Source organism: Ictalurus punctatus, chromosome 11 (genome assembly GCF_001660625.3).
Source record: "Ictalurus punctatus breed USDA103 chromosome 11, Coco_2.0, whole genome shotgun sequence".
NCBI lineage: Eukaryota > Metazoa > Chordata > Actinopteri > Siluriformes > Ictaluridae > Ictalurus > Ictalurus punctatus.
Window position 1 is genome coordinate 593,323 of NC_030426.2, and position 26,678 is coordinate 620,000.

Here is a 26,678-nt window from a genome sequence, read left to right on the forward strand (position 1 = left end):
CATGGGGATGGGAAAAAGGGCGGAGTTTGAGCTCCCTGCTGGGCAAGCAATTCACACCTCTCCATGAAAACATTGAGACAGAGATAAATCAGAGAGCAGGACTAAAGCTTTTTTGATAGTAAAACACGGTATACAACTGCCACAATAAAATTATAACATTTAAACCCAAGATTGGACTTGTATAAACGTTTACTACCTTACATTACCTACATAGACGAAAATCCAGTTCACTTGCGGTTTTATAAATCATGCACATTTCCATCGGTATAAAGTGCATCAGCTTTATTGAAGAAAACAAACACAAAGTTCCACATTTAGTCACAAATATCGTCTTCAAAATGCATTAAGTGCTAAACTCAGGTACCCCCATTTTTTGGCTACCAGCAACAGAGGTTAAATCTTGCTCATAAAGGTTCTTAAAAGAATCCGAGAAGTGATAATATTCTATTTCCAAATAATATTACAGATCTACATATACTATTATAAGACATTTTGTCACTCTACGGGCTTCATGACTTTTACTGAATGTTGGTAAATTCCCTGAAATTAAACTATGTCTCCAGGATAAAGATGTAAGTACAGGACTTGCAGAATCATGTGCCGGATGCTCCTGAACATCTTTATTTCTCTGACTAACACTGCTTAGACTAAACATGAGAAAGGCCATTGCTCTCATTGATTTCCATTACATCTGCTGATGCTTACCCCATAAATAACTGACAAATGTCAGTACCAGTACTTTTAGATAGCACTTAGTCTGGTATCACAGTATAATTTACTTGGGACAATGAAGTTTTGCAAAAATTAAGACATCCCACTTCCAGTTAAGTAGGGATCAATCTCCCTCTTTATTTAACATAAATTAATTGCCCCTGTGGAGAACATAGTTTCAAAACAGGGTAAAACCAGCAAAACATAAATGTAGCAAGATGTGAAGTTGTTGTCCTTTGTTCACTGCAAAGCAGAGAGATGAGAAATGTAGTACATTAAGGGAGCAGGAAGTCATCCAGGAGAACCACGATGTGAATTATATTCTTCTACATGAACATGTCATCATAGCCTGGCCGGGGCAGGTGATCAGGGTCTGGCCTGAAGTAATTAAACGGAAAGTGCATTAAAAAAAAATTAAACATTAATAAAAAAACCCCAAATAAACCAACTGCAAAATAATTCAAATCTTATTTACAACAATGAAGAGATTACGTTAAGATACTAGAGAAAAGTTATTATAAGTCCATTAACAGTCATTGTTGATTTTGCAAGCTAATCAGCTATGTGTGTGGTGGCCTGGGAAAAGCCTTCACATGGTGAAATTTTGAAACATTTTCTACTATACATAGTTCTGAAATATACAGGTATATTTCTGAACTGAAATATGTTTCTCTTTTGCATGGATCTCAATCAGAAGTAAAAATATAGTTTATAGTTTTAAAATCTGATATTTAACGTTTAATAATATAATATTCATATAAAAACACCTGTAAATAATGACAAGTCATTAAATTTACATCATAAATGATTTTATGAGTCCCTAGTAACTATATATTTTGGTTGCATCTGTAAATTAATAGAGAGTTTACTGATTATCTGAAACAGACACATCGTTTAGTATTGGTCGCTGAATCGATCAAATCAAAATCGCAACGTGGCACTCATTGAGGTATCAGCAAATATTGAATAGCTTGCTAAAAGAATCGATATTAGATAGTATCATCATGAAACTTGCAATTTACAACCCTAATGTACACTATATGGCCAAATTTTTGTGGACACCTGACTATCACACCCATATGTGGGCCTTTCACCCACATCGTCACAAAGTTGGAAGCATACAATTGTATAGGATGTCCCTGTATGCTGTAGAATTATAATTTCCCTTCACTAGAACTAAAAGGCCCAAACCTATTCCTGCATGACAGTGCCCCTGGGCACAAAGTGAGGTTCATGAAGACATGGTTTGCCAAAGATCTAACCTCAACTCGACTGAACACCTCTGGGATATGCCCAAGGGTGGAATGCCGACTGTGCCCCAATGGTCCTAACCTGACATCAGTTCCTGACCTCACTAATGCTCTTGTGGCTGAATGGGCAAATCCCCAAAGCCACATTCAGAAATCTAGTGGAAAGCCTTCCCAGAAGAGTGGAGGTTACTATAACAACCTGAAATGTGCCATTCACAGAGCACATACGATGGTCAGGTGTCCACACACTTTTTGCCATATAGTGTATGGTCATATTTCAATGCACATATTTCAGTTAAGGAAAACCTGTAGTTTACAGAAATACAGTACTTTGCAAAAGTTTTAGGCACATGCAAAGAAATGCTGCAGAGAAAAGATGCCTTTAAAATAATGAAATTAAATGTTCCTACATTAAAAAAAAAAAATACCGCAAAGAGCAGTAAACAGTAGTAAATGAAAAAGTCAATATTTGGTGTAACAAAAAAAAAAATATAGTAGTCTCTGGTACAATTTGTGCAGTATTATAAGGAAATTAGCTGGCAAGTTTTATTGCGCATATTGCAGAACCAGCCACAGTTCTTCTAGAGACTCTGACAGTCACACTTGCTTCTTATTTTACAGCAAAACCCAGCAGCCTTCATTGTGTTTTTTGTCTGAAAAGCAGTCTCTTACATAATATGCTGCTTTCTTTAATGAGATACAAAAAAAATTATGTAACATTTAATTTTGTCCTAGAAAACTAATGTTTGGGAATCTAAAATATTTTTGTACTGACTTGATAATGTAGAGGTCATAAAATAAATCTAAAAAAAATATGGTGCCTAAAACTTTTGCACAGTACTGTATACAAAATAGAAAATGTCTAAATTTGACCATCATGAAGGGTTTTTCCAGGCCGCCACACATATACAGTCATGTGAAAAAATAAGTACACCCCATGGAAATTATTGGGTTTTTTTTTGACATATTTGGACAAGCAAACATTTGATCATCTTTGAAACAGTGTATATTAATAAAGTTGATATGCTTGAAAAAATTGATAAGGGAAAAGAGCTTTTTCAATCATTTATTCAACAGAAATAACAACAGATATGATATTCTTCTGTGAAAAAAGTAAGTACACTCTTGGCTTCAGAAGCTAGTAGGGGTGTAACAATATATTGCGATGCAAAAATGTTACGATATGTATCGTAGGGTTATGGCGATATTTTTACGATATGAGGTCCATTTTATCCTATTGCTTGTTTGCGGTCACGTTATTCTGATGTGCAAAATTCAGATGGAGGGCAGGAAGTGAAAAGCAGAATGGACGACATAGAGGAAAGTCCATACTGTACTGGTTTAGACACTATTACAAGAGAAAGGTATAAACAGAAAATCACAACATATGTTGGACGTGATCCCTATGTTATGAAGAGGAGCAATTTTTCTACTGAATTGAAATACTTGCCTGCCCTCGAGTCGGTAGATATCAACTACCTTGTCCTCCAGAAAACAAATGAAAGCATACAAAAGTATGGAGGCATACAACTTTTTTGTTTGTGGTTGGGTCAGTGACCTCAGTGTCAAGGTGCTCCACAATGATTATCGTTTGGTTTTCGCTCGGGTAAATGGCATATCTTTTTTGTCCTGTGGATTAACCTAGCAACAAACATTCAATGCTGTTGCACCTCTCCATGTTAGCGTTACGGTTGTTTACTTTACGTTATTAAATTAATCACTCTCAGAGGTCTGCCGAAACGCCACTAAAGGCATGGCCCATCGCGAAACAATTACTTTAACTTTACAAAGTACATTTCAAATCCTCCCACAACATTTCAAAGGGATTCAAATCCGGGCTTTGTCTAGGCCTTTCCATAACCCTCCATTTCTTATTTTTGTGCCATTCCTTTGTGGATTTGCTAGTGTGCTTAGGATCATTATCCTGTTGAAAGGTCCATTTTTGGTTAAACTTCAACTTTTGGACAGATGGCCTCACATTATCTTCAGGCACTCTTTGATATGACGCAGAATTCATAGTTGAATCTATGAATGCAAGCTGTCCAGTCCCTGAGGCAGTGAAGCAACCCCAAACCATAACATTTCCACCACCATGCTTCACATTTGTTATGAGGTGCTTTTTCCACACCTCGCATGCAGGTCAAATTTCTGATTGTAGAAGCATGCACTTTGAATGTGCTAACTGTAGATTATTTTCTTTACAGTGGAATAATGAGATCTTTTTAAATCTCTTACCAGACTCATAGGAATCCACAACATTTTTTCTGAAGGCCTTACAGAACTTTTATGATCTTGACATGATGACACCACACACCTCAATAGCAAAGGGAACACCATACTCTAGATATGAGAGAGGTATAAATAAGAAGACAGGTTATTTATAACCTGCACTCCCTAAGCAGGTTCTAATCACTGGCACCCAATCTTGTACACCTGATTCAAATTATATGGATTTGAAGGTGTGATAAATGTAGGGGAATACTTACTTTTTCCATGTGACTGATCTGTTTTTTTTTTTTTTTGTTATTTAAATTGTGAAAATTACTACAAAGTGTGAATTTCATGTGTACTTTGATAAAAATGTAACAGCTTTATTAGTAGGCACTGTTTCAAAAAGGATCAAACGTTTGCTTGTCTAGATATGTCAAAAGATCAACAATTTCCACTGGGTGTACTTTTTTCACATGACTGTACATAATAGGCTTTTAATTTGTAAAATGTAATTTCGGTCAGATTAAGTCTTGAAGGACCCACAGACATCCTGTATATACTATTTAGCTGATTGGCAACAATTAAAAGCAAGTAATAATTTGCTAGATTTACCCAGCTCTATGTCTGCCAACTGGTCCAAAAGGGTCAAAGCGAGCACCAGGGGGCACAGCACCCGGAGGGAGGACTCCAGGTATGCCACTTGAAGGGTCAAAGCCAGAACGAGGGAAGCCTGCTCGTAATGGATCCACAATCATGCCCTCTGCTGTTCCACTGTAAAAGTACAGTTATTTTTTCTTATTTGTATTTCATGGCCTAGAAACAACATTTAGTTCAGGACCTCTTCAGACCAAGCCACAAGGACTGTGAAAAAAAGTAAAAAGACAAACTACCCACCTAAAGGGATCAAGGTCAGCCCTCCCTGCAGAAAATGGATTCAGTGGGTCTGTCCTGAAAAGGCAGAGCACATGCACTTCTTCATAGGGTGTTTATAATAAAGAGGATTATACACTCACAGTCCACTTTATTAGGAACAACTTTACACCTACACATTCATGCGGTTATCTGATCAGCCAATCATATTGTAGCAGCACAATGCAAAAAATCATACAGCTCAAGAGCTTCAGTTAATGGTCACATCAGACATCAGCATGAATAAAAAGTGTGATCTCTGTGATTTTGATCATGGCACAGATATTGGTACTAGATTGGCTCGTTTGAATATTACATAAACTGCTAATCTTCTTGGAATTTCACACACAACAGTCTCTACAGTTTACACAGAACAGTATGAAAAGCAAAAAAACATTGAGTGAGCAATAGTTATGTGGGTGTAAATGCCTGATAAGAGAGGTTAGAGAAAAATGGCCAGAGCTTGAAAATGGTTTGAGCTGCCAGGAAGGATATAATGACTCAAATAATCACTCTATACAACCGTGGTAAGCAGGAAAGCATCTGCAACTAACGATTATTTTGATCATCGATTAATCTGTCGATTATTTCTTCGATTAACTGATTTGTTGGATTAAAAGGCCAATTTTTATGTTCTGTATGTTTGGGTGGGGAAAAAAAAACATTATTTAACATTCTGCCCAATGTTGTCCTTGAAACATTGTGCAAATTGAAGGCAATGAAAAATTTATTAAATGTATCTATGTGGGCTATGCTATACATTGTGCAAAAGATTTGTTAAATACTAACATTATATTTTGAAAACAAAAAAAAACAACTGATTGTCCACAAGCTTTAAAGCAGAAGTTAAATCACTATATTAAAAATGCGGTTGAATATTCTACAATAACATACGTTCATTCATTTGAACACAATAACCTGTTATATTATTCTGTAAATGTATGAAACTTCTTACATTTATATACAACTACCTGTTATAACCCCATTACAGTTACTGCTCTCAAAAAACAGTTACTTTTGTTTCTAAATAAAGCATCAAACAAAATATTTTATAAAAATGGATATTTTTATAAAAATTAAAAGTTATTGTGCTTCCTTTCTATTGCACACTGTTTGATTGACTCGCATGCACGGACTCTCGCTCATTCAGTGAAGCTTAATGGAGACTCACTTGCTGTCAGGACGCGCCTTTATGCAAAATGGAAACACAGGCGTGAATTTCTATCATTTACAGATAAGGATATAAATGTACAAATATAATTTCTGTGCAAGAAAACATGTCTGGATCACATTAAACAGCACACGCATCTGGTGCAACATCTGACATGACAAGCCATGTTAATACACTTACAAGTGCGTTTGAAGCGCTTAATATAAAACATTCTCATGTTTTGGACAACCTGGATTGTGCACTTTTCCTGCAGCAGCTCACTCTGTGACCTGTTTTTCAGATGTGTTTTATTAATAGAAATGCGTTTTTCACCATTGTGAAGTGACGTCACTGATGGGGGTTATCCACAGTGACGTCACAGACCCAACATCGATAACGAAATTCATTGTTGATTATTTTAATTATTGATTATTAGCGATTTTGTCGATTAGTTGATGCAGCCCTACATCTCAGCATGCACAAATACATTGAAACATAAGGTGGATGGGCTACAACAGCAGAAGACCACATTGGGTTCCACTCCTTTTGGAAACACCAAAGACCCGGTATTAGTTTGAAAACTCCAGACTCATGTTTCAGTGTAAACAGACCAAAACAAAGAATTTTGAAAACAAAGGCATGGCTGCCCACATTCACCCCCCTGATCGGAGCGATTGCATATCCTTCCCTGATTCGTCAAGCCATTACCATATGAACATTACTTTGCTGGCTTTGATGTCATTGTGCAGTTAAATTCTGTATTTTAAAATACTGCAGCTGCCTACATGCGCAAAAGGCAGCTATGATTGTGCCCTACATGGAATACCAGTTTGTTGTGCCTACCGGTGACTAGCAACCAACTTCCTAGTTACACTTGTATGCACATGCCCAGTGTGCATGAATGGTCATGTGACATGCGTATTTGGTCGTGTAGTGTGGACAGAGATCGTTTCTGAAACACAGCGGAAACACCAGTGTGGAAGAGGATAGTTTTTCATTTTAAAACGCACTAGTGTAAACAGGGCCCGAGGCCATCATGGGCACAGGCTCATTGAAACTGGACAGCTGAATATAAAAAAATAATAATAAATCACCTGCTCTTTTTCAATGAGAAAACATCAGAATGAAGAAAAAGTGTGATTTCTGCAACTTTAACCATGGCATGGTTGTTGGTGCCAGACAGGCTGGTTTAAGCATTTTACACGACTGCTGATCTGAGATTTTCACATGCTACAGTATCTAGAGTTTACATAGAATTTTGCAAAAAACAAAAAACCCTCAGCACACAGGATCTTGTTTGTTTTTTCACACCATTGTGTGTAAACTATAGAGAATGCTTTGTGTGAAAATTCCATATGATCAGCAATGTCTGAAACCAGCCATCTGGTACTAACAACGATGCTACGGTTAAAGTCACAGAGATCACATTTTCCCCATTCGAATGTTTGATATGAACTGCATGGTTTAATGCATTCTGCTGATGCCACATGATTGGCTGATTGGATAACTGCATAAATAAGCAGGTGTAAAGATGTTTTTATTAAAGTGACCGGTGATTGCATACGGCAAAATGTATGTGTAAGCTGTAACAATAGATTTTTACTATCATTTTCACAGCGGTGATATCCTAGTCTAAACATAGAGTGACCATTAAAACACCTACACAAATGGTAACAATAAGGGGGAAAATGTATGATAAAATATTATAGGCATTATCCTTGGGTGACTGATGAAAGCAAGACCAAAAGAATTATCCCATTATAGTACTGTGAACATAAAAAAATACAATTTGAAACTGATATACAAGCATAATAGAACAGCTTTATTTAACATTCACAAGTGTAATGTATTGGAGAAAAAAACCATCATTAACACACTGTGGCAGTGGGGGTGTGATTGAGCGTTAGCTGAGGATGCAGGTAAGCCATGATTATTTTCACCTGTGTCTGAGATCTCACTCTCATCCACTAATTCTTGGAACAAATTGGCCAGGGTTTCAGGCATTTGTAAGAGAAATGTTTGTGGATGGTCATGCAGGAGCAAGGCATGGTGTGGAATATACTGGGGAGGCGATGCTGGGGTGGCTATTGACATCAGCTCCATGTGAGGGCTCTGCCTCTCCACCCTTTGCAGCAATTCTCCTCGGGGATTTCCCCTCAGGGCAGTTGCATGAGGAGACTCTGAGGCATGGCTTTGACCAAGTGAGAGTAATTGATGGTCAGTAAATCCAGCCTAATGTTGTGCTATCCTGCCCATACTTTTCTGTCATTAAGGATAGGTTCTATAGAGTGATTCAGGACACTCAAACCAAGGAAGAAACAACCCAATGGTTAGTACCAAAGAGCTATAGCAAACTCCTGTTTCATGTGGCTCATCATAATCCCATGGCTAGGTATTTGGGGCAGGATAGAACATTAAACCATCTCATGACCCATTTCTATTGGCTGGGCATTTGCGGCAATGTTTTCAGGCCATGTGCGGCATGTCATGAATGTTAGGTTGTGAAAAACACCACTGCACCATTATCCGAGGACCCCTCTGAAAAGATTGGAATGGACCGCATCAGGCCATTAGAACGGACTGCACAAGGGGCTTCACTTTGTGTTAGTTTTAGTGTACTACGCAATGCGATACCAGGAAGCCATGGCTTGTCGCAATATCTCAACAAGCAGCACTGAGCAGGCACTCTTCTGTGTTATCTGAAAGAGATCCTGATTGACCAGGCTTCCACATTCATATCACACACCCTTCACGAACTGTACAAATTATTAGGAATTAAAGTGATTGATTTGTACCAGTGTTTACCATCCACAGACAGATGAGCTGGTCGAACAGTTTAATTGAATGCATAAAATTATGATTCGTAAGTTTGTTCACAATTTAGGAAATAAGTGGCATGAACCACTGCTGTTTGCAGTATGAGAGGTCCCACAAGCCTCCACGGGTTTCTTCTCATTCAAAATATTGTACACATAAGCTTTGTGGTGTCTTAGATGTCATTATGGAAAATTGGGAGGAGGGATCTTCTAACAGCAAAAATGAAATTCAGTACGTGTTAGACCCCACACCTTAAATAACCTAAACCAGGAGAATTTGCATCAGCCCTAATTGTATGGTACTCAGCTACAGGAATTTGTATTGGGAGGGAGATTACATACTTGTTTTACTACCCATGTTGAGCTCTAAATTACTTACACAGTAAGTCAATCAAATTCGACTACGAGTTCAAGCGAACAGATAGATGCACTTCAAACATGCAATCTCAATCTCCTGAAACAATGGAGAGAGGCATTTCCTGTGGCTCTGGCGATGGTGATTCCCAAGAGGGAGAAGCTGGGACCAGAGGAAAGTCTAAAAGATGTGGCCCAATTCACTCTGGTCACCTGTGAAGACCACCTCTCGCTGTCACAGAGAGCACATGTTACCAGGTTGCAAAGGGAATACTTCGTTTTTTTGCCACCCCTACTGTTTACCCGAACACAAAATTTTTTGCTCAGGATAAAGTCAAGGCCATGCTTGACATGGGAGTAATTGAGTCCCACAGTGATTGGAGCAACCCATTGGTCCGTTTTTGTGTGGACTTTAGAAAAGTAAGCGCAGTGTCTAATTCTGACACATACCCAATACCACACATTGACTACGTTTACATGGACAGCAGTAATCTAGTTATTGACCTTATTAAGACAATATTGTGATTAAGGTGTTTACATGAGTTGCTTTTAGAATACTCCTTTCATATACCCGTTTTACATGTTACAGAACATAGTTCAATTAGCAGCACGTCATTACGTCACCAAGCCATGCCATCCGACATCCCTCCAGAATTTCACGTATCAACATACAGTTCGTCTTCATTATGGTACCGTATACAGTTTTGGGTGTGTTTATTTAATTTTTTAACGAACGCTTTAAGTACGGTTAATTATTTGTCATGCTCTACGTGCAAACCACTGCTTGAAGCCGTGGGCTACGTCCCAAACCGCGTCTATATAGTAGCCGAGATACATGTATGCCTCCTACTACAGGCCTATAGTAGGCAAGTACATGGTTTGGGATGCAGCCGTTCTCTCTTGTTTGCCGTAAAACGGTTGAGCACTGCCATGTGTGATCGTGTCCCGTTGCATAATGCGGTGAAAACTCTCACACAACATTAATAGTGTGATTAATGTGTTTACATGTCTGTAATACACGTCGATAATGCGACTAAAACAGCAGTACTCCGCATGTCTTAATTCGATTTGTGTTTACTGCGAGTATGACCTTAATCGGATTAAGGTAATTAAAAATTGCTGTTTACATGCTAGTTTCTTAATCAGAGTATTGTCTTAATCGGGTTAATAGTGGATTACTGTTGTCCATGTAAACGCATTGATTGATGAACTGTTTGATTGGTTAGGCATAGCTCACTTTTATTCGACATTGGATTTAACAGAGGTGTATTGGCAGATTGCCTTTCCAATCCGTTTGGGTTACACCAATTTGTCACGGATGATAAATGTTAATATGGCACGCTCTCTTACTTTAGCTCATGAGTTTATGTGAGCACACTGTTGCTGAGGCACATGACTGTCTTATTTGTGGCTAACCAATAAGAATTAAAACTATTGTCTGTTATATATACACTCCCGTCTTTTTGAATAAACTGAGAGACTTTGTTATCTGACCTTGTGTGTATGTGTCTGTCTTATGGAAACTCTCCCAAGTGCTTGAACCAGGATATAGTTGTGGCAATGTGACGGCACCTTTTATTTTCATACTAATCAATTTCATATTTTATATTTCCTACATCATCAAAAGATTTTCTAACAGTCATGCTTCTGTTTGGTTTGTTTGGAGCCCAAGTGACATTTCAATATTTAATTGACTGGATACTCTGCTCACACAATGCATATACTGCTGCTTATTTAAAGTGACATTATCATTTACAGTAGCGATTGGCAGTAGTTTACAACATCTGAGAGCTGTCCTTGAGATGGGTGGGACTCCCATCTTGGGACTAAACCTAAGAAAGTGTGCAACTGGATGGGTGGAAGTACGGTATCTGGGCTTCTAAATGGGTCATGGGCAGGTGCAGACTGCCTAAGACCCAAGGCCATAAAGGGGAGCTGTTCAGATCCGGTTCAGTGGACAGAAACATGTGAGTGGGCTTTTTTGCAGTTATATGTGGGGGCCCACTGTTGCATTCTCCTGACTTTTCTCTCTCTTTTGCTCCGCAGACTGACGTGTCAGACAGAGGGCTAGGGGCTGTTCCAGGTGGTGGAGAGGAAGGAGCGCCCCATGCTGTACATCAGCCACAAGCTCTCTGTAAGGCTGCTGCGAATGAAAAGGCGGGTTGAACCAGCAGACAATGCATGATGATTCTCACCCGTGTCTGAAAAACGGACTGAAAACTCATAACTCCAACATATTTCATGTGATTTCTTTTAATATAAATGTTAATTGTTTTAATTAAATAATAAAATAAACATCAAGTTGTGAAAATATATTAAGACAGGAATAACGCCACCGCATGCAAATATGTACCACTAGCAAAGAACCGCAAAGCAATACATACAATTTGTGGTACAGTAAGAGTGTGGCTTCGGCGCATCAGATTTTTAATGTGATAGATAAACTATAGCATCTGCTGAAAATTGTTATCTTTCATACAGTTTGTCAATGGGAACAGCCAGGGGATTGTGTCTGACCCTAAAAATTATTTCCCTTCAAAGATCCCTTGTGAAGGAGCTCACAAGCATCTGTGAGCTCCTACACGACCGAAGCAAGTAACGAATAAGTAACAAACACACAACAATTCACAGTTTTTATGAGTATATAGGCTTTTTTTTTATATATATATTTATGCTTTAACATTTAAAAAATGGTTTAAAAACAAGTGACATTATAAAGTCTTAAGCCAAATATAAATAAATTTACTAAAAACATCATTTAAGAAACTATATGATCATCATCAGTAGTATTATTATTAATATCAAACAATAAATACATTTTTAAAAAGCATAGATGGTTCATTTCACAGAGGACGTCTCTGAAACGAAAAATATTAATATTTTACTTCAGCTTACTGCAGAAATAAAATGGACATATCATATCTCAAACTGACTCAAATAAGTGCAAAGTGAGCTACTCTATGCTCACAATAGAAATCAATGAATTTCATTGCATTACTGAATGGTAAATTAATTGATCTTCAAAGTCACTGGATCAGTCAATAAAATTGAACCATTAGGCTATTTTGATTCATTATAAAATGGACATTTCAAATTGGTACACAATCAAGCCCACTTTCATCAGTTCATAGCGACTATGCGCACACTAAAAATAAAAATACTGTAGAATTTTAAGCTAATTGCAATTCAAATCCACAATTTACCAATATAATTGAACAAGGAGGCGCTTTTTAATCAATTATAAAACTGTCAATTAAAATCCCCAATCAATGATTAAACCTACTTATATCAGTTCACAGTAAGGTACTCTATGTGCAGAATACAAAAATTATTACTTTTATTCTAGAAAGTTAGAATATTCTGACTTTTAAAAGATCAATGATTTTTTCTGAAGTTTAAAAGATCAATGATTCTAATTGAGCCAAGAGAAGTTTAATCTACTACAGAATGCTCACTTCAAATTGATAGACCATTGTACCAAAAGATCTTGTGAAATCTTGATTGCAAAGACACATTTAATGGGTTATTACAAACAGTAACAATGTTGATAAATTGAATATCAAATTTTAACAACTGAACAATACAGATTTTAAAGAACAACTATTCAACAATATGTCCTGTCATGAGTAGTGTTAGGGGTGTCAGAGAGAATGAGACAGGAATAGGTTGACTGAATTAGCATAGCCAATCCATCGACCTGTATGATTTTGTACAAAGGGAGAAAACCAGAAAACCCAAAGGAAACCCACATAAGCATGTGAAACCCTGAGATGAAAATAACCCAAGCTCAGTATCAAACTGTAAAGTGCCATTGCAACCTGTTGCACCACTGTGAATCTCCCATTACAGCATAATAGTTATACTAATAATCTTTTAAATTAAAAGGCAAAACATTCTACAGTAAAATTACTTATTTTTTTCAGTATATTGTAGCTCAGGGCAAAGTGAGGTGAGTGGATTTTAATCATCTACCAGTTTGAATTGTCAATTTTATAATTAATTAAAATAGCCTCCTGGCTCTATTGTATTGACAGATCTTGTGATTTTGTGAAAATTCTACAGTAAATTTTATTCCTTTTTATTCAGAGCATAGAGTAGCTCACTGTGAACTAAACTGCATGGGGTTGATCTTTTAGCAACTTGAAATGTCCCTTTTATAATGCATCAAAATAACCAACTGGTTCAATTATATTGATAGATCCAGTGAATCTGAAGAGTAATTACATTAAAGTTCTACACTAAAATTAATTCATTTTTATTGTGAGCATAGAGTAGTTCACTATGAACTGATGTAAGTGGGCTTTGATCATCTACCAATCTGAAATGTCCATTTTATAATGGATTGAAAAGAGCCTTCTGGCTCAATTATATTGACGACTTGTAACTTTGAAGAGTAATTATTTAAAAATTCTACAGTAAAATTAATTGATCTTTATTGTGAGCATGAAGTAGTTCAATAGAACTGATATGAGTGTGCTTTAAGTTGTTCTCTCTTGAATTTATTCTCTACTGTTAAGGTAGTATACTGACTTTTGTGTACTATCTACTTGACTCAGTTGAATCTAGATTCCTGCTACTAGAACTGTTAAAGTTTATAGTATTGTTGATTCTGTAGTGTTGCTTGGAAGAGTCTGTTGGTCTATGCTAATTAGTTCTCTCAGGTGCCTAATCAAGAGTAGTTTCAGTCTCCCTTAAAGTGTGAATTGTGGGCAGGGCTTTCTAAGATATATTGTAGGTTATCTGCTACAGACACTAGTCTCTGTAGTAGTCAGAAGCATAAATTTAGATTTTAAAAAATATAAAATAAAAATAGTGTTTATTTCTTCTTCTCAGACTTTTCCCTACCGACAGCACCCCTCTTACCGAACTCTGAGACTTCCTCTGACAAGTTCCAGTCCTCTTGCCTTCTCCCTCTTTGGCATTCCTTCTCCTTGACATTCAACAGCTGCCCTCCCACACACAAGGAAGTTTTTCAGTTTTTTAGTTTGCAGGAACGAGCAGCACCAAGCCGGACACTTCACCCAGAAAACACAGTGGCCATGGCCGAAGAGCTCCGGCTCCCGGTCACCATCGAACATATAGTGAATGACACCCTGATGGTGATGCTCACTTACTGAGATAGGAGCTACACCGGGATTTTGCTCAATTGCAACAAACAGTGATTTTGTTTCATTATAATTATTTTGCTTTAAACGCACTAAGGCCATAAGCTAAGCTAGTTGGTGCTTGTACTTTTGCGGCAGGTAGATAGCCGAGCACACACTGCTTCTCATTCATCTCGTAGGATAATATGATGAATATATACACTGGTGAATTTTATACAAGATCATCTCTCTCCAGAATGTTTTATTACAGCGACAAGAAAACTGGTTTGTTGTCAAAAGTGGAATGTTAGTTGCGCTACTATGTTACTATGGCACCCAGTAGTAGGAATGCCTACCTGCGACATCATAGTACACCGGCTGGTGACTTGCAGTGATAAAATCGCTGTATGTGTGAATGCAGCAGAAGAGAGTGGCCAGTACTGCCCCATGAGCACAAGGTCCTGCTTTCCCCATGGAGACACACCTCTCTCTGCAACTACTCTGTTCAGTGAGGGGCAAAGAGGTGCACCACATTCATTCACTTCTAACTTTCTTTGAGTGTTCATTTTACATATAGCCGAAATCACAGCACATTGTCAAACAGATGCAGAGGGCTGACATTAGGCAGAATGCAAGAGACCAATACGACGTGATGACATAATGAATATGTTAATTAGCGCATGACATCCTCAGGTGATGTTTAGCAATTTTCCATTAAAGTTGTTGGCAACAGTGCTCCAGTCACTCACCTTGACATTAAAGTGAAGATGAAGTAATGCTTTGGAAATGGAAATGTAGTCCAGCATGGCTGGAAAAGGCACCGTATATAAATTGGTTGTTTTATTATTATTATTATTATTATTATTATTATTATTATTATTATTATTATTATCATCATCATCATCATCATCATCATTATTTTGGAATTTAAAAAGCAAAAATAAAGAATATGTTTTAATGATATCTCTTATGTACGGAAGCCCTAAGCAGCCATGCATTATATATTTTTTTCTTTGTTGTTTTCTCGTGATCTTAACATAACCAAAAGCTTTTTTCTCACTACGTAATTTTATCCCAAGAAAATCTCACGCTTTGTGAATGGGACTGGTGTTTACATGCACGTTGGCATCATAAATTTAATAATTGCATTCTGTAGAGATGTACCTTATCTCTGCATTAAGAGAGAGGACTGTCTCTTCTCAATTGTTGGACAGTAACGTAGAAGTCGTCAATGTTGCAGAGATGATGTATTTTTGTAGGCTAACCCATAAATTAGCATCACCCTGGTTCCCTCGACAAAAATCCATTGGTTTTTCCATTGGCTTTTGGATTATTTCAGAAAATAAGCTCAGAAGTTTAAAATTCTTACACGTTTTGTTTATCAAGATAATATTCACAAATTAACACAATTTTTATGAATTTTGAAGCCTAAATACAATCACCAGAGGTAAAAAGCTAATGTTAGGCTATAAACAAACTACGCCACGGTCACATGATTTCAACGTCACCACCACTATGCTTACGACATCTCTTTCAATCTTTATTGAAAAAATACTAAAATTGGAAAATACTATAAATTGATAAATCTACAAGTTGGAAAGTTTGAGTCGGAATAGTTTGCAAGAGTGCGAGTATAAAAACAACAAGGCTGTAGTAGGTGAGTTTTCCTGGTCAGCGTGATGATGTTTATGATGTCCCCGACAACCTCTGTATTCCCCTTAAGCAATTTGTTAGAAAACATTTTTCAAGAAACATAAAAGCTTAACAAAATCACAAGTGGTGTATTACTGATGTATTTTATGTCGCAGAATAAAATGTGAAAATATCTTGAGCTCATGTTAACTACAAACCTTATTTCAGGCATTTAACCAAAAATCCATTCAAAAAGCCCATTGATTTTGGAAGATGGATGTTGAGTACACAGAAAAATTATGTCGAGATCATGAAAAAACAACTTTTGTTATGCTGAGATCACGAGAAAACAAGAAAGAAAAAATTAATAATGCATGGCCACTTAGGGTGTCCGTACTTGTGCTTGAAAGTCCTGGAATATCATTATAAAGCATCTGTACCAACCCTCTAAAATTAGCTGTGTTTGATCGTAAGCGAGTTTGTTTCCAAATTCAGTTTTACAAATTTCCAAATACAATTTCCATTTGTATGTTTTCATTGCTCTAGGGATCAATAGATGAACTGTGTGGCACATTGAATTAGTTGCTTGCCAATTGTATGACTGTTCTTGAGTTTTTCCAATAGTGAGGTTTGTCTGTTTTCATTTTGTAGAGTTAAATTATGAATGAACATAATATTGCGTATTGATACAACTTGGTATCATGATACTTCAGCTGTTATAGTATGGTAATATATGGTTATGGTATCGTGACAACCCTACCTGTTCCATGGCTATCGGATGTGTTGTGCGGCAATCAGAGAGTATTAAGAACAGCAGAGAGAAAATGGAAGAAATCACAACTCATCACAGATCTTGCCTCTTACCGTGCTCTCCTGTCAAAATTCTCATCTAAAGTGATTTCTGCTAAGACTGCCTTCTACAAGGAAATGCTGGAAACTTCTGCACAAGATCTTTGCAAGCTCCACAACATCTTTTCTTCACTACTCAACCCACTGCCTCCTCCCGCTCCATTAGGGCAGGGCTCTACAATGCGACCATTTCACTCGCATTTGTGACTGAAAAGTATTTTGTGCGACTGTAAATAAATATTTATTCGCACTGGTGTGAGTGACCTGTTCGGAGTCATATAATACAATCAGGATAAAAACTACAGGAAGTCCAAAATACATCTACACCGCGCAACAGTTACTTTCACACTGTTTTTCATCACCTCAGTCAACCGAACAAGTGTGTAAATACTGCAAAGGAGCCATTATGATGAAAAGAGTAACTCTGTACATCACCTACTTCTCTCAACTTCCTGAGCTCACAACCGCCATCTTTTATTGATCACGCAAAACGACCTGAACCTGCGACTATGACCTGCTCTTGTTGACACAGCGGCGACGGGCAGAGTAAATTAATAATAACAACGCTAACGCTACAAGGTGGGTTTAATTCAAACTTCTTTATTAAATAATTCCTCACCAATCATAATCAAGAGTAGAGACTGTTCCGTCTGTAAACATACAGTATGCTCCTGATCTCTCTTCACTCCCTTCACCAAGTCTAATAGAGAGCACATTCACTTAATTTAACGTCACGGTTGCCAGATGTCACTAAAAAAAAAGTCAACTCCAGTTTTCATGTTTTGATTTAATCCCCCCAAAAAAGCAATATTATCAGCAGAAATGGCAACACTGTACTGGGGAAACCCATCTAAAAGGAACAACTGATAAACAAACAAAAAGAAACCTACTAAAATGTAAAGACAGAAAATGTGCTTAGTGCTTAGTTGAGATCAAAAGATGTATATGGGATGAGAGTTCAGGATTTCAGCTTTAGTTTCCTGGTATTTACATCTAGATTTGTTAGACAACATAAAAACATAGAACCTTTTGTTTCAGATCACCCAATTTTTAGGTGAGCAAAGTACAGGAAACCTCTCTGAGACTTCATCAGTTATAAATGACAGTTATAAATATTTTAAAACCTACAACTTATAAAATGTAGTTTTAAATCTATCACATGACTTCCACTTTAGCAAATAAAATTTTAAAGTTTTATCATGTGACCAAAACCTTTGGTATCCAGGGGACATAAGTGAGATAGTTCCATGCTTTGGGCCACACAGTAGATAGGTGCCATGGTAAGTTAATTTTGAGATAGATAATGTAATAAGGTCCTTTCCAAAAATATATTCATGAAGCTAAATATGTTACGTTGAATATGTAAATAAGTCTTTAGCCATTTTAAGTGTAGTTCATTAAAATTAAAGTCTCCCTTTGACTGAAAAAACCATGTCACATGTCACTGTTAGCAGAACTAACAATGTACCACTAGGGGATACATTATGGGAATTTAACAACAATTTGGAACCATTGCAGTTATTACAAAATCAGATACAGTAAACATTTGTATGTGTTTAATATGCCAGTAAGTTTTATAAAAAGAAGAGAAAACATGCGCTTCCTATTCCTGAGGGTAGTGAAGACAGTGAGGGCAGCAGCTCAGATGATGGTTACATTAAATTTAACAATGAGGCAGGATCAGCTGTACAGTGATGAAAGTACAGTAAGGATGAAAATAAGTTCAGTCAGGGACAGCAAGTCAGAGGTTGCTATGGAGAACTCCTGCTCACCCCAAATGAATACTTCAGGCAGATGTTCACCCCTGAGTGTCTTGGCACATTTTTGAACAATCTAATCTTTACTCTGTGTAACAGGACAACTCACCCCTAAACTGCTCTGAGAAGGAGTTAGAGCAATTTACTGGGAATGCTTTGCATATGTACGTCTATGGGATTCCGGCAACACAAATGTGTTGGTAGGCTGGCACATGCACTGAAAAGACTGCAGATGTAATGCCTATGACAGTACCTTCACTTCAATGACAACAGTCTGGACCTCATCCCTGAAGAAAAATGATCGATTGTTCAAGTTTGCAAAATTGAGCTCTTGCTCAATTTTGCATTCCAATGGATGAACATCCCAGTGTAGAGGAGCAAAAAATTATACAACCCAAACAAGCCCAATAAGTGAGGTTACAAGGTGCACATGCTCTGTTACTTCAAGTGCATTGTATATAACTTTGAGTTACATACAGGCAAGATCCACCGAGTGAATGGAATGGAACCTTGGTGCCAGCAGCAACACAGACCTGAGAGTGGCATACATTATAAAACAAGAGCAAAACTTCAAGCTATGTCATGACTTGTTCACAAGCACAGTACTTGAAATAGAAATGGCAAAGAAGATCTACTGCCTTGGGACAGTGTGAGCCAAAAGACTGAATGTTATTTTTTGGTCCTTGAAAAGTGGCAAGGATCTGAAGAAAATGGGTCGGGGAGCTGTTGATGAAAGAATAGCCACTAATTTGCGAGGGCAGCTGATTGCAAGCAAGTGGCAAACAACTGCACAGTAACATTGTTGAGCACGTTTCCAGGAGCCTATAAAATATACACCATGCAAAGATCCGACAAGAAGCTGAGTAAGGTCACTGATGTGCAGTGCCCATCTTCTGTTGTGACCTATAATAAGAACAGTACAAAGATAAGAACTCAAAAGTGGTATTAGTGCATTTTCTTTCATCGCTGTTGCTCAGTACACCAGTTTCTTCTTTCTTTTATAAGACATTCTAACTTGCCGTATTGGCTATGCCCAATGTTTGTGCAATGCTTCTGACTGATTTTCCCAGCTTCAAAATGGCTTGATTTTCTCCCATAGACAGCTCTCTGATCTTCGTATTGGCTTATCCTTTTGCTTGTTAAGGTTTTCAGAGGTGTCTTCAGAGGTGAAACTGAAGTCTAAAACCAAGAGTAGATGTTCAGAGCTATTTATTGTTTAAACAACCCATCTCACAGGACACACCTAGGTAACAAGAAACACCTGTCAGACAATATTTTTGCTCACCTACAAATTGAGTGGTCTGCTACAAAACATGCTATGTTCTATGTTGTTCAACACATCTACATATAAATACCAGGAAATAAAAGCTGAAATTCTAAACTCTTCTCATATTAATCTTTTGATCTCAAATCCAAATGTCTTCAGTCTATAACAAAAACAATCAAATTGGCCTTGCCATTCCAATAGTTTCGGCGGGCAATTATATTTTCCATTTGGGGCAAGTAGAGGGTATGGAGTTGGGGAACTGATTTTTTGGTTTGGGCAATTTAGCATTCAGTGGTATAATTTACAGTATTTTGAGCTTTGGATGTATTTAGAATTCTAGTATAATATTTATTATTTATTCTTTGGAGGTTGGGGCAAGTAGCAATTATGAGGTACATTTTTTTTTTTGCTTTGGGGCAATTAAAGGACAGGTAGATGTTTATTTTTGCAAAAAGCAGTCAGTTTGTATTTAAAGTTGGATTTCGGGAAATTAGAGATCATGGGGAAATAACTTTTTGGATTTGGGGGCAATTAGCAGGCTGGGTGATTCTTATTTCTAGGTTGGGGCAATTATTGTTTACAAAAGTATTTATATTTGGCTTTTCACATTTGACAGTTTAAAGTTTGTTTATTTATTTATTTATTTTGGGGGTTCTGGGCAATTAGCAGCCTGCAAGGGTGGTATTTATATTTATATTTTGGGTTTGGTGCATGAAGCATTTAGGGGTATATTTATTTTCTTATTTCTAGGTTTGGAGCCATTAGCAGTCAGGGATACAATTATATTTGAGCTTTGGGGCAATTAAAGGTCAGGGGGGATTTTTTGGCAGTTAGCAATCATAGTGGTATTTTTGCATGCGAGTAAATAGACAGAGGATTACTTTTGGGGAGAAAGGCCTATCTATGTCAAAGTGGAGGCCAGCACACTTGGACCATGTGTGTGTGTGTGTGTGTGTGTGTGTGTGTGTGTGTGTGCGCGTGCGCGCGCGCGTGTGTGTGTGTGTGTGCGCGTGTGTGTGTGACTGGCCCTGTGACATTCCAGAACTCTTAACTGAAAACAGTCAGTCTGTGAAGTATTATTGGCTGCATATTACAAAATTCTTACAGCACACCGAGTTTTGTTACTATAATCAAACACTTTGTTTACCAAACAAACCAAATTGTTTACCTAATGACAGCTTCACATATTCATAAGTATTTTTACAAACTGGACACTAGAGGAAAGTGTGGATGGTTGAGTAAAATTTGCTAAATTGTGCACCACCATGCTTGATTTTAAACTATTATTTATCATATTTTGGTGTATTATCCAGTCTCTCCAGGATTTTGTGACATTAATGCAAAATCAAGCAAATTCCACAATATTCCTAGAAGCTTGAAATTATTCAAAATTTCTGCAGATTCTCCGCAGATTTGGGCCACATGCGTCGAACATGAGTACAGCTAAAAAGGTCTCATTTACCAACAAACATCACTGCAATATACCATGCAAAACAATTTCGTACAATTGCAATTTCACCAATTCAAGTAGTTTTGCACAAAAAAAACAAAAAAACTTTAAGTAGCAATGCAAATTTGGAAAAAATAAACCTGCAGCAAAATCAAGCATTTTGGCTGCAACAATCACAAAAAACTGTACGGACTGATTATTGTTGCTTGGCTTTCAAATGTAGCCTATTAAATGACAGCATCGCAGGATTTCTCAAAATACTTGAAATACCTAAATAAAGACATACTGTACTTGCACACAAAAATTCTCTTGCATACATTCATAAATATCAAGTGACCAAGAATACACTGAGTCAGATATCACAGAGAGTTTGTTGTTATTTGTAATATATTGCTATAACTGATATTTTGAGCACAACTCTCAAACTGTTTATACATTAGGCTGTTCCAAAGAATATTATGTACACGTATTACTCACCAGTGTGGGGGATACAAAGCAGGGGAACCTCTGGTAGGTATACAAAGGGGATCATGGTCTGGCTGGGGCTGTGTGGCTGTGAATTTCTCTCTTGTTTCTTTCCTCACACTTCCCTCTAGTTTCACTGCAGGTAGCAGTGATGAGTTCAGCCTCTTAGCCAAATCTTCTATGTTCTTGTACACACTTAGGAAGTGGCAAAATTTTAGAGAGAATAATCATACTATAACATTTTCTTATGACTGTTGTAATTTGTTGATGGCATCTGCATCACTTTACAAGCAAGATAAGTGATGATTAACTTTTATCTTCTACTTTGGTCAAAACTACCCATTTTGCATGTATAATAAGAGCAAAACAGTATATTAACTGTTCTTACGTGAAACTTGGTGTGCTTGACATAATCTTTCTAATGAACATTATAAGAAACCACTCATACCTCCGCATACACAGCTGCCATCAGTTGAATATAAGAAAGATTTAGTATTTTAGGCTATAACTTACAACTGTGTTGCATTAACAATAAAGAGGTGATTAGTGTCAAGCTATAAATCCATTGCTAAGTGGTGAACAGAACACGAGGGTTAATAGCTTTAATGTTACCAACCTTTCAAATGAGTGTAGGTTTGTTTCATTTACATAATCACTAACATTAACAGTCAGGTCTGTGACTTTGTCAGTGGCTGAATCCTGAAAGTTCAAAAACAAACAAACAAACAAAACAAAGAAAATAAATGTCAAGAGAATAATCCCTGCTTGTACTAGTGCAATATCAAGAATCACACAGCCTTTATGCAATTAGTTAAATTTACCATTAAGTTGAATATCAAGCTGGAATCAACTGTGATGGCTTTGAGGAGCAGGTTGGACTTGTCATCATTTGATCTGTATCTCAGTGTGTACAGCTCCTTGTTTGTGTTCCAGGCTGCAGGAAGCAACTCTGATTTCTTCTCTCCATGTAGAGGCTGTAGGATTGATAGAGAGACTTGTTCAATTCTATTTTGTACACAACCAACTTGCACAAACTAATAAATCTTCTTGTTTCCTGAAAATATCAGCCAGCTGATTAGTCAGCTGGCTGACTGGTCTGAGAGTGACCTATTTTTATATAACTCATATAATGTCATTAAGATTCAGTAATATTCAGTCATAACACCTGGAAAATTAGCTCAGATCAATAGAGGGCCGATGTCTGATCCCAAATTTAGATTTCTCATGTGTTGATTGCTTTAATAAATGCTTTAATAATACTATGTAATAAAGATATTATTTAGAACATGCTATCCAAAAACATGTTGGATATAGTACTTTTTTATTTCAGATATAAATAAAGCTTTTGGATAGTTGTGGGCGTCACTATGTTGCACAGAAACATTAGCTGGAAAGCTAACGTCTGCTGTCACCGAAACATCGAATTATAAGTACGATTAAGCGATTTAGCCATCTAAGCAATGATGTTAAAACTTCATCAGTATTATTACAATGATGATAAAGCGACAAAAAAACAAAAAAACAAAAACAAAAACAAAAAACAGCAAACAATAAAACAAGGCAACCAGCTAATACCGTGAGGAATGTTTACATGCGGGCTGTTGCGAAAGTGGTAGTTTATTCCCTCACCTCATCTCCAGTTCCTAAACATTTATACCCACTCTTGACAATTTCCCAGTGGATAAAACACACAACGGCATCTTGAGATGTTGTTATAGAGCTCGCCACGCAAGTATATAACAGTTCGAGTCCCGCCATGCTTCTGACGTGGAGGAAAAACGAAACAGAATTTTTATTTATTTATTTATTTATTTATTTTAATCACTTCCGCCGCCTCTTCTTCTTCTTGGAGTTTTATGGCAAACCAGCGTTATGTGCATTCCCGCCGCCTACTGGGCTGGAGTGTCGAACATCGACAAGAGAGAGCGAAAAGCAAAAACATCTCAATCATATTAAACTGTCCAACGTTCTTTAAATATTTCAATACTATATTATATCTTTTATGCTGATCCAAACCATTATGCAGCAGTTTTTAAAGTGATAATTTTCCTATTGCCGTTTCCTTTAGTTCTTCTAGTAAATGTGAACTTTCTCTTGCAAAAGCATTGCAACATAGTAGAGAACATGCTCAATTGTTTCTGCTAATCCACATTTATTACAATTTCCAGACTCGTGTTTCCCGATTTTGTATATGGAGTAATTTAAAGCTGTATGACCAAGGCGTGGTATAGTTATAATTGTGTCTTCGCTTCTATTAGCAAAATATCTTCTTTCACTGCCAACCTGATATTGAATATGATGTCTTCCCCTTTCTTCCTTATCCCTAACTTTTTGCCAATTTCTTTTTTTTTTATAACAATTTGGATTATTGGCTTAACTTCTGTTTTACTTAAAACAGGATCTTAATTTCTATATTTAAAAATTTCAGAGCTTGTTTTGACAGGTGATCTACCACCTCATTTAATTTCACACCCACATGTTCTGGAACGCAAACAAAGCATATCTTAAAACCTAAGTTTTTAACTCTAAATAAACTTAGAAGTATTTCATACAAGATATCTTGTCTGGAAGATCTTTCAGTTAATAGGCATGATAGTGCAGAAAGTCTGAGTTTGAGCAGATACCACGCTCAAAGGTCGAACATCCTCCACCCATTGAATAGCTAAAAAGATTGCTACCATCTATGTTGAGAATACTCCTACCTGATCAGAAGTCCTTTTTGCAGTTTTGATTTGAAAACATGGAATAAATACAGCTGCTTCAGCTTAACCAGTTTCTGTCACTTTAGAGGCATCAGTAAATATTGTAAAATATAATGTAGACCTCAATATATCGCACAATATATCCTCTTCAACAACTAACATCTGGCACCCCAATCTACCCCGAACTAAACATTATATATATATAATTTGTCAACTATTTTCTGTATGTGAACTGCAAATGTGAGTCTTGGGTCTAGCCACACACCCAGGAATCTTATTGGTGACACTTAATGCTCCAAATATTGCCCATACAGCTTCACCCTGATGGTAGGGTTGATTCTCTTTTTTGAGAAGCAAATAACCTGTGTTTTTGATACAGAGAGGCCCAACAGGGTTCTTTGTAGCTTGTACAAAGGCTCTATATAGAACCTTTTATGGGTTCATTCATTTTCATGGATTTAATTTTTTATTGTTGCTTTGTCCTTTACTAAAATATTATGGATGTGTGAACTAAATATTTCATATTATAACAGCTTAAACAACCATAGTAGAATTACATTTTTATTTAATAAATAGATTTCAATGACTGTAAACATGACACAAATATCACTCAAAAAAAAAAAAAAAAAAAAAAACAATACACCTAAATTAATAGTGCATAGTTTAAGAATTTAAAAAACATGTTTCGACCTTCCAAAATTCCTCCAAGAGCACAGCAACTACTCATCCAGGAAGTCACAAAAGAGCCAAGGACAACATCAAAGGACCTACAGGCCTCTCCTTTATCGAAGAAAGTCACTGTTCATTACTCCAGTATCAGAAAGATCAAGGAAGAGTGACAACGCAAAAACCACTGCTAACCCAGAACATTAAGGCTTGTCTGAATTTTGTCAAAACACACCTTAATGATCCTCAAACCTTTTGGGCAACTTGGAATAATTGAGGGAAACATGAATTCTGCTCTCTACCAGAAAATCTTAAAGGAGAATGTCCGGTCTTCAGTCCATACATTGAAACTCAAGCACAACTGGATTATGCAGCAAGACAATGATCCAAAGCATAGGAGTAAGTCCTAATTCTAGAAGTAGGTGAAAGTCTGATCTCCAGTTATAGGAAGCATTTGGTTGCAGTTATTGCTCCTAAAGATGGCACATCCAGATTTTAAGGAGACAGTTTAAGGGAGCAGTTCACATTGGTGATAGGTGTTGTATAACCTTTCTCGCTTCAATAATAATAATAATAATTTTAAAAAATGGTATTGTGTGTTTACTCCTTTGTTTTATGTTGTATTTTATTTGAAGATTTAAAAATATGAGATTTACACAAACATAAGAAATATATGTAGAGACAAAAAATGCTCAAGTACAAGTCAAACTATTTATTAAAATAATTATTCACATAACAGTAAAAGTAATGTTAAAATTACTTGAGTAAGATTAATGAAGTATTTAATGATAAGACTACTCAATTAGCAAGTTACTTGTTATTTTGGATCTGATTAAAATGAAGGGGAAATCCTGAATCTCAGACTACATGGAGAACGGTAAGTCACGCCTCTCCTTGAAAGTCGGTCTGTTCTGTTTATATTTAATTCAATTCAATTTTATTTGTATAGCGCTTTTTACAATAGACATTGTCTCAAAGCAGCTTTACAGAAATATCATCATGGTATACAGATATTAAAGGTGTGAATTTATCCCAACTGAACAAGCCACTGAGCGGCGACGTTGGCAAGGAAAAACTCCCTAAGATGTTTTAAGAGGAAAAAACCTTAAGAGGAACCTGACTCAGAAGGGAACCCATCCTCATCTGGGTAACAACAGTTAGTGTGAAATATTTCATTATGGATTTATATGAAGTCTGTATGGCCTTAGGAGCAGCCGTAGTCCCAGTAGTCTGGAATTAGAGAAGATTCGAGCTCCATCCAAAGGCAGAAAGGATCTGGATCTCTAGTATCTCCATAAATTCGTGTGGGGCTCGGCGAAAGGAGGGAGGAAGAAAAAAAGATTATTATGACTGCGAAGTAGTAGAACAGAATCTAGTCAGGGTAGGCTTGAGTAAACAAATACAT

General features: G+C 36.9%; 1 protein-coding gene across 2 annotated transcripts; it reads right to left on the reverse strand.

Moving 5' to 3' along the window:
• Positions 1 to 267: 267 nt before the first annotated feature.
• Positions 268 to 23,715, reverse strand: psmf1 (proteasome inhibitor subunit 1). 2 transcript variants are annotated; one of them, XR_008397161.1, is made up of 8 exons: positions 23,535 to 23,715; positions 22,727 to 22,879; positions 22,522 to 22,604; positions 21,918 to 22,100; positions 5,067 to 5,120; positions 4,785 to 4,943; positions 4,197 to 4,301; positions 268 to 1,089 (listed from the first exon to the last, which is right to left on the reverse strand). XR_008397161.1 is itself a non-coding variant. In NM_001201271.1 (7 exon segments), coding segments are annotated over 7 exon segments (813 nt in total). In that variant the 5' UTR covers positions 23,664 to 23,668; the 3' UTR covers positions 819 to 1,037.
• Positions 23,716 to 26,678: the final 2,963 nt, after the last annotated feature.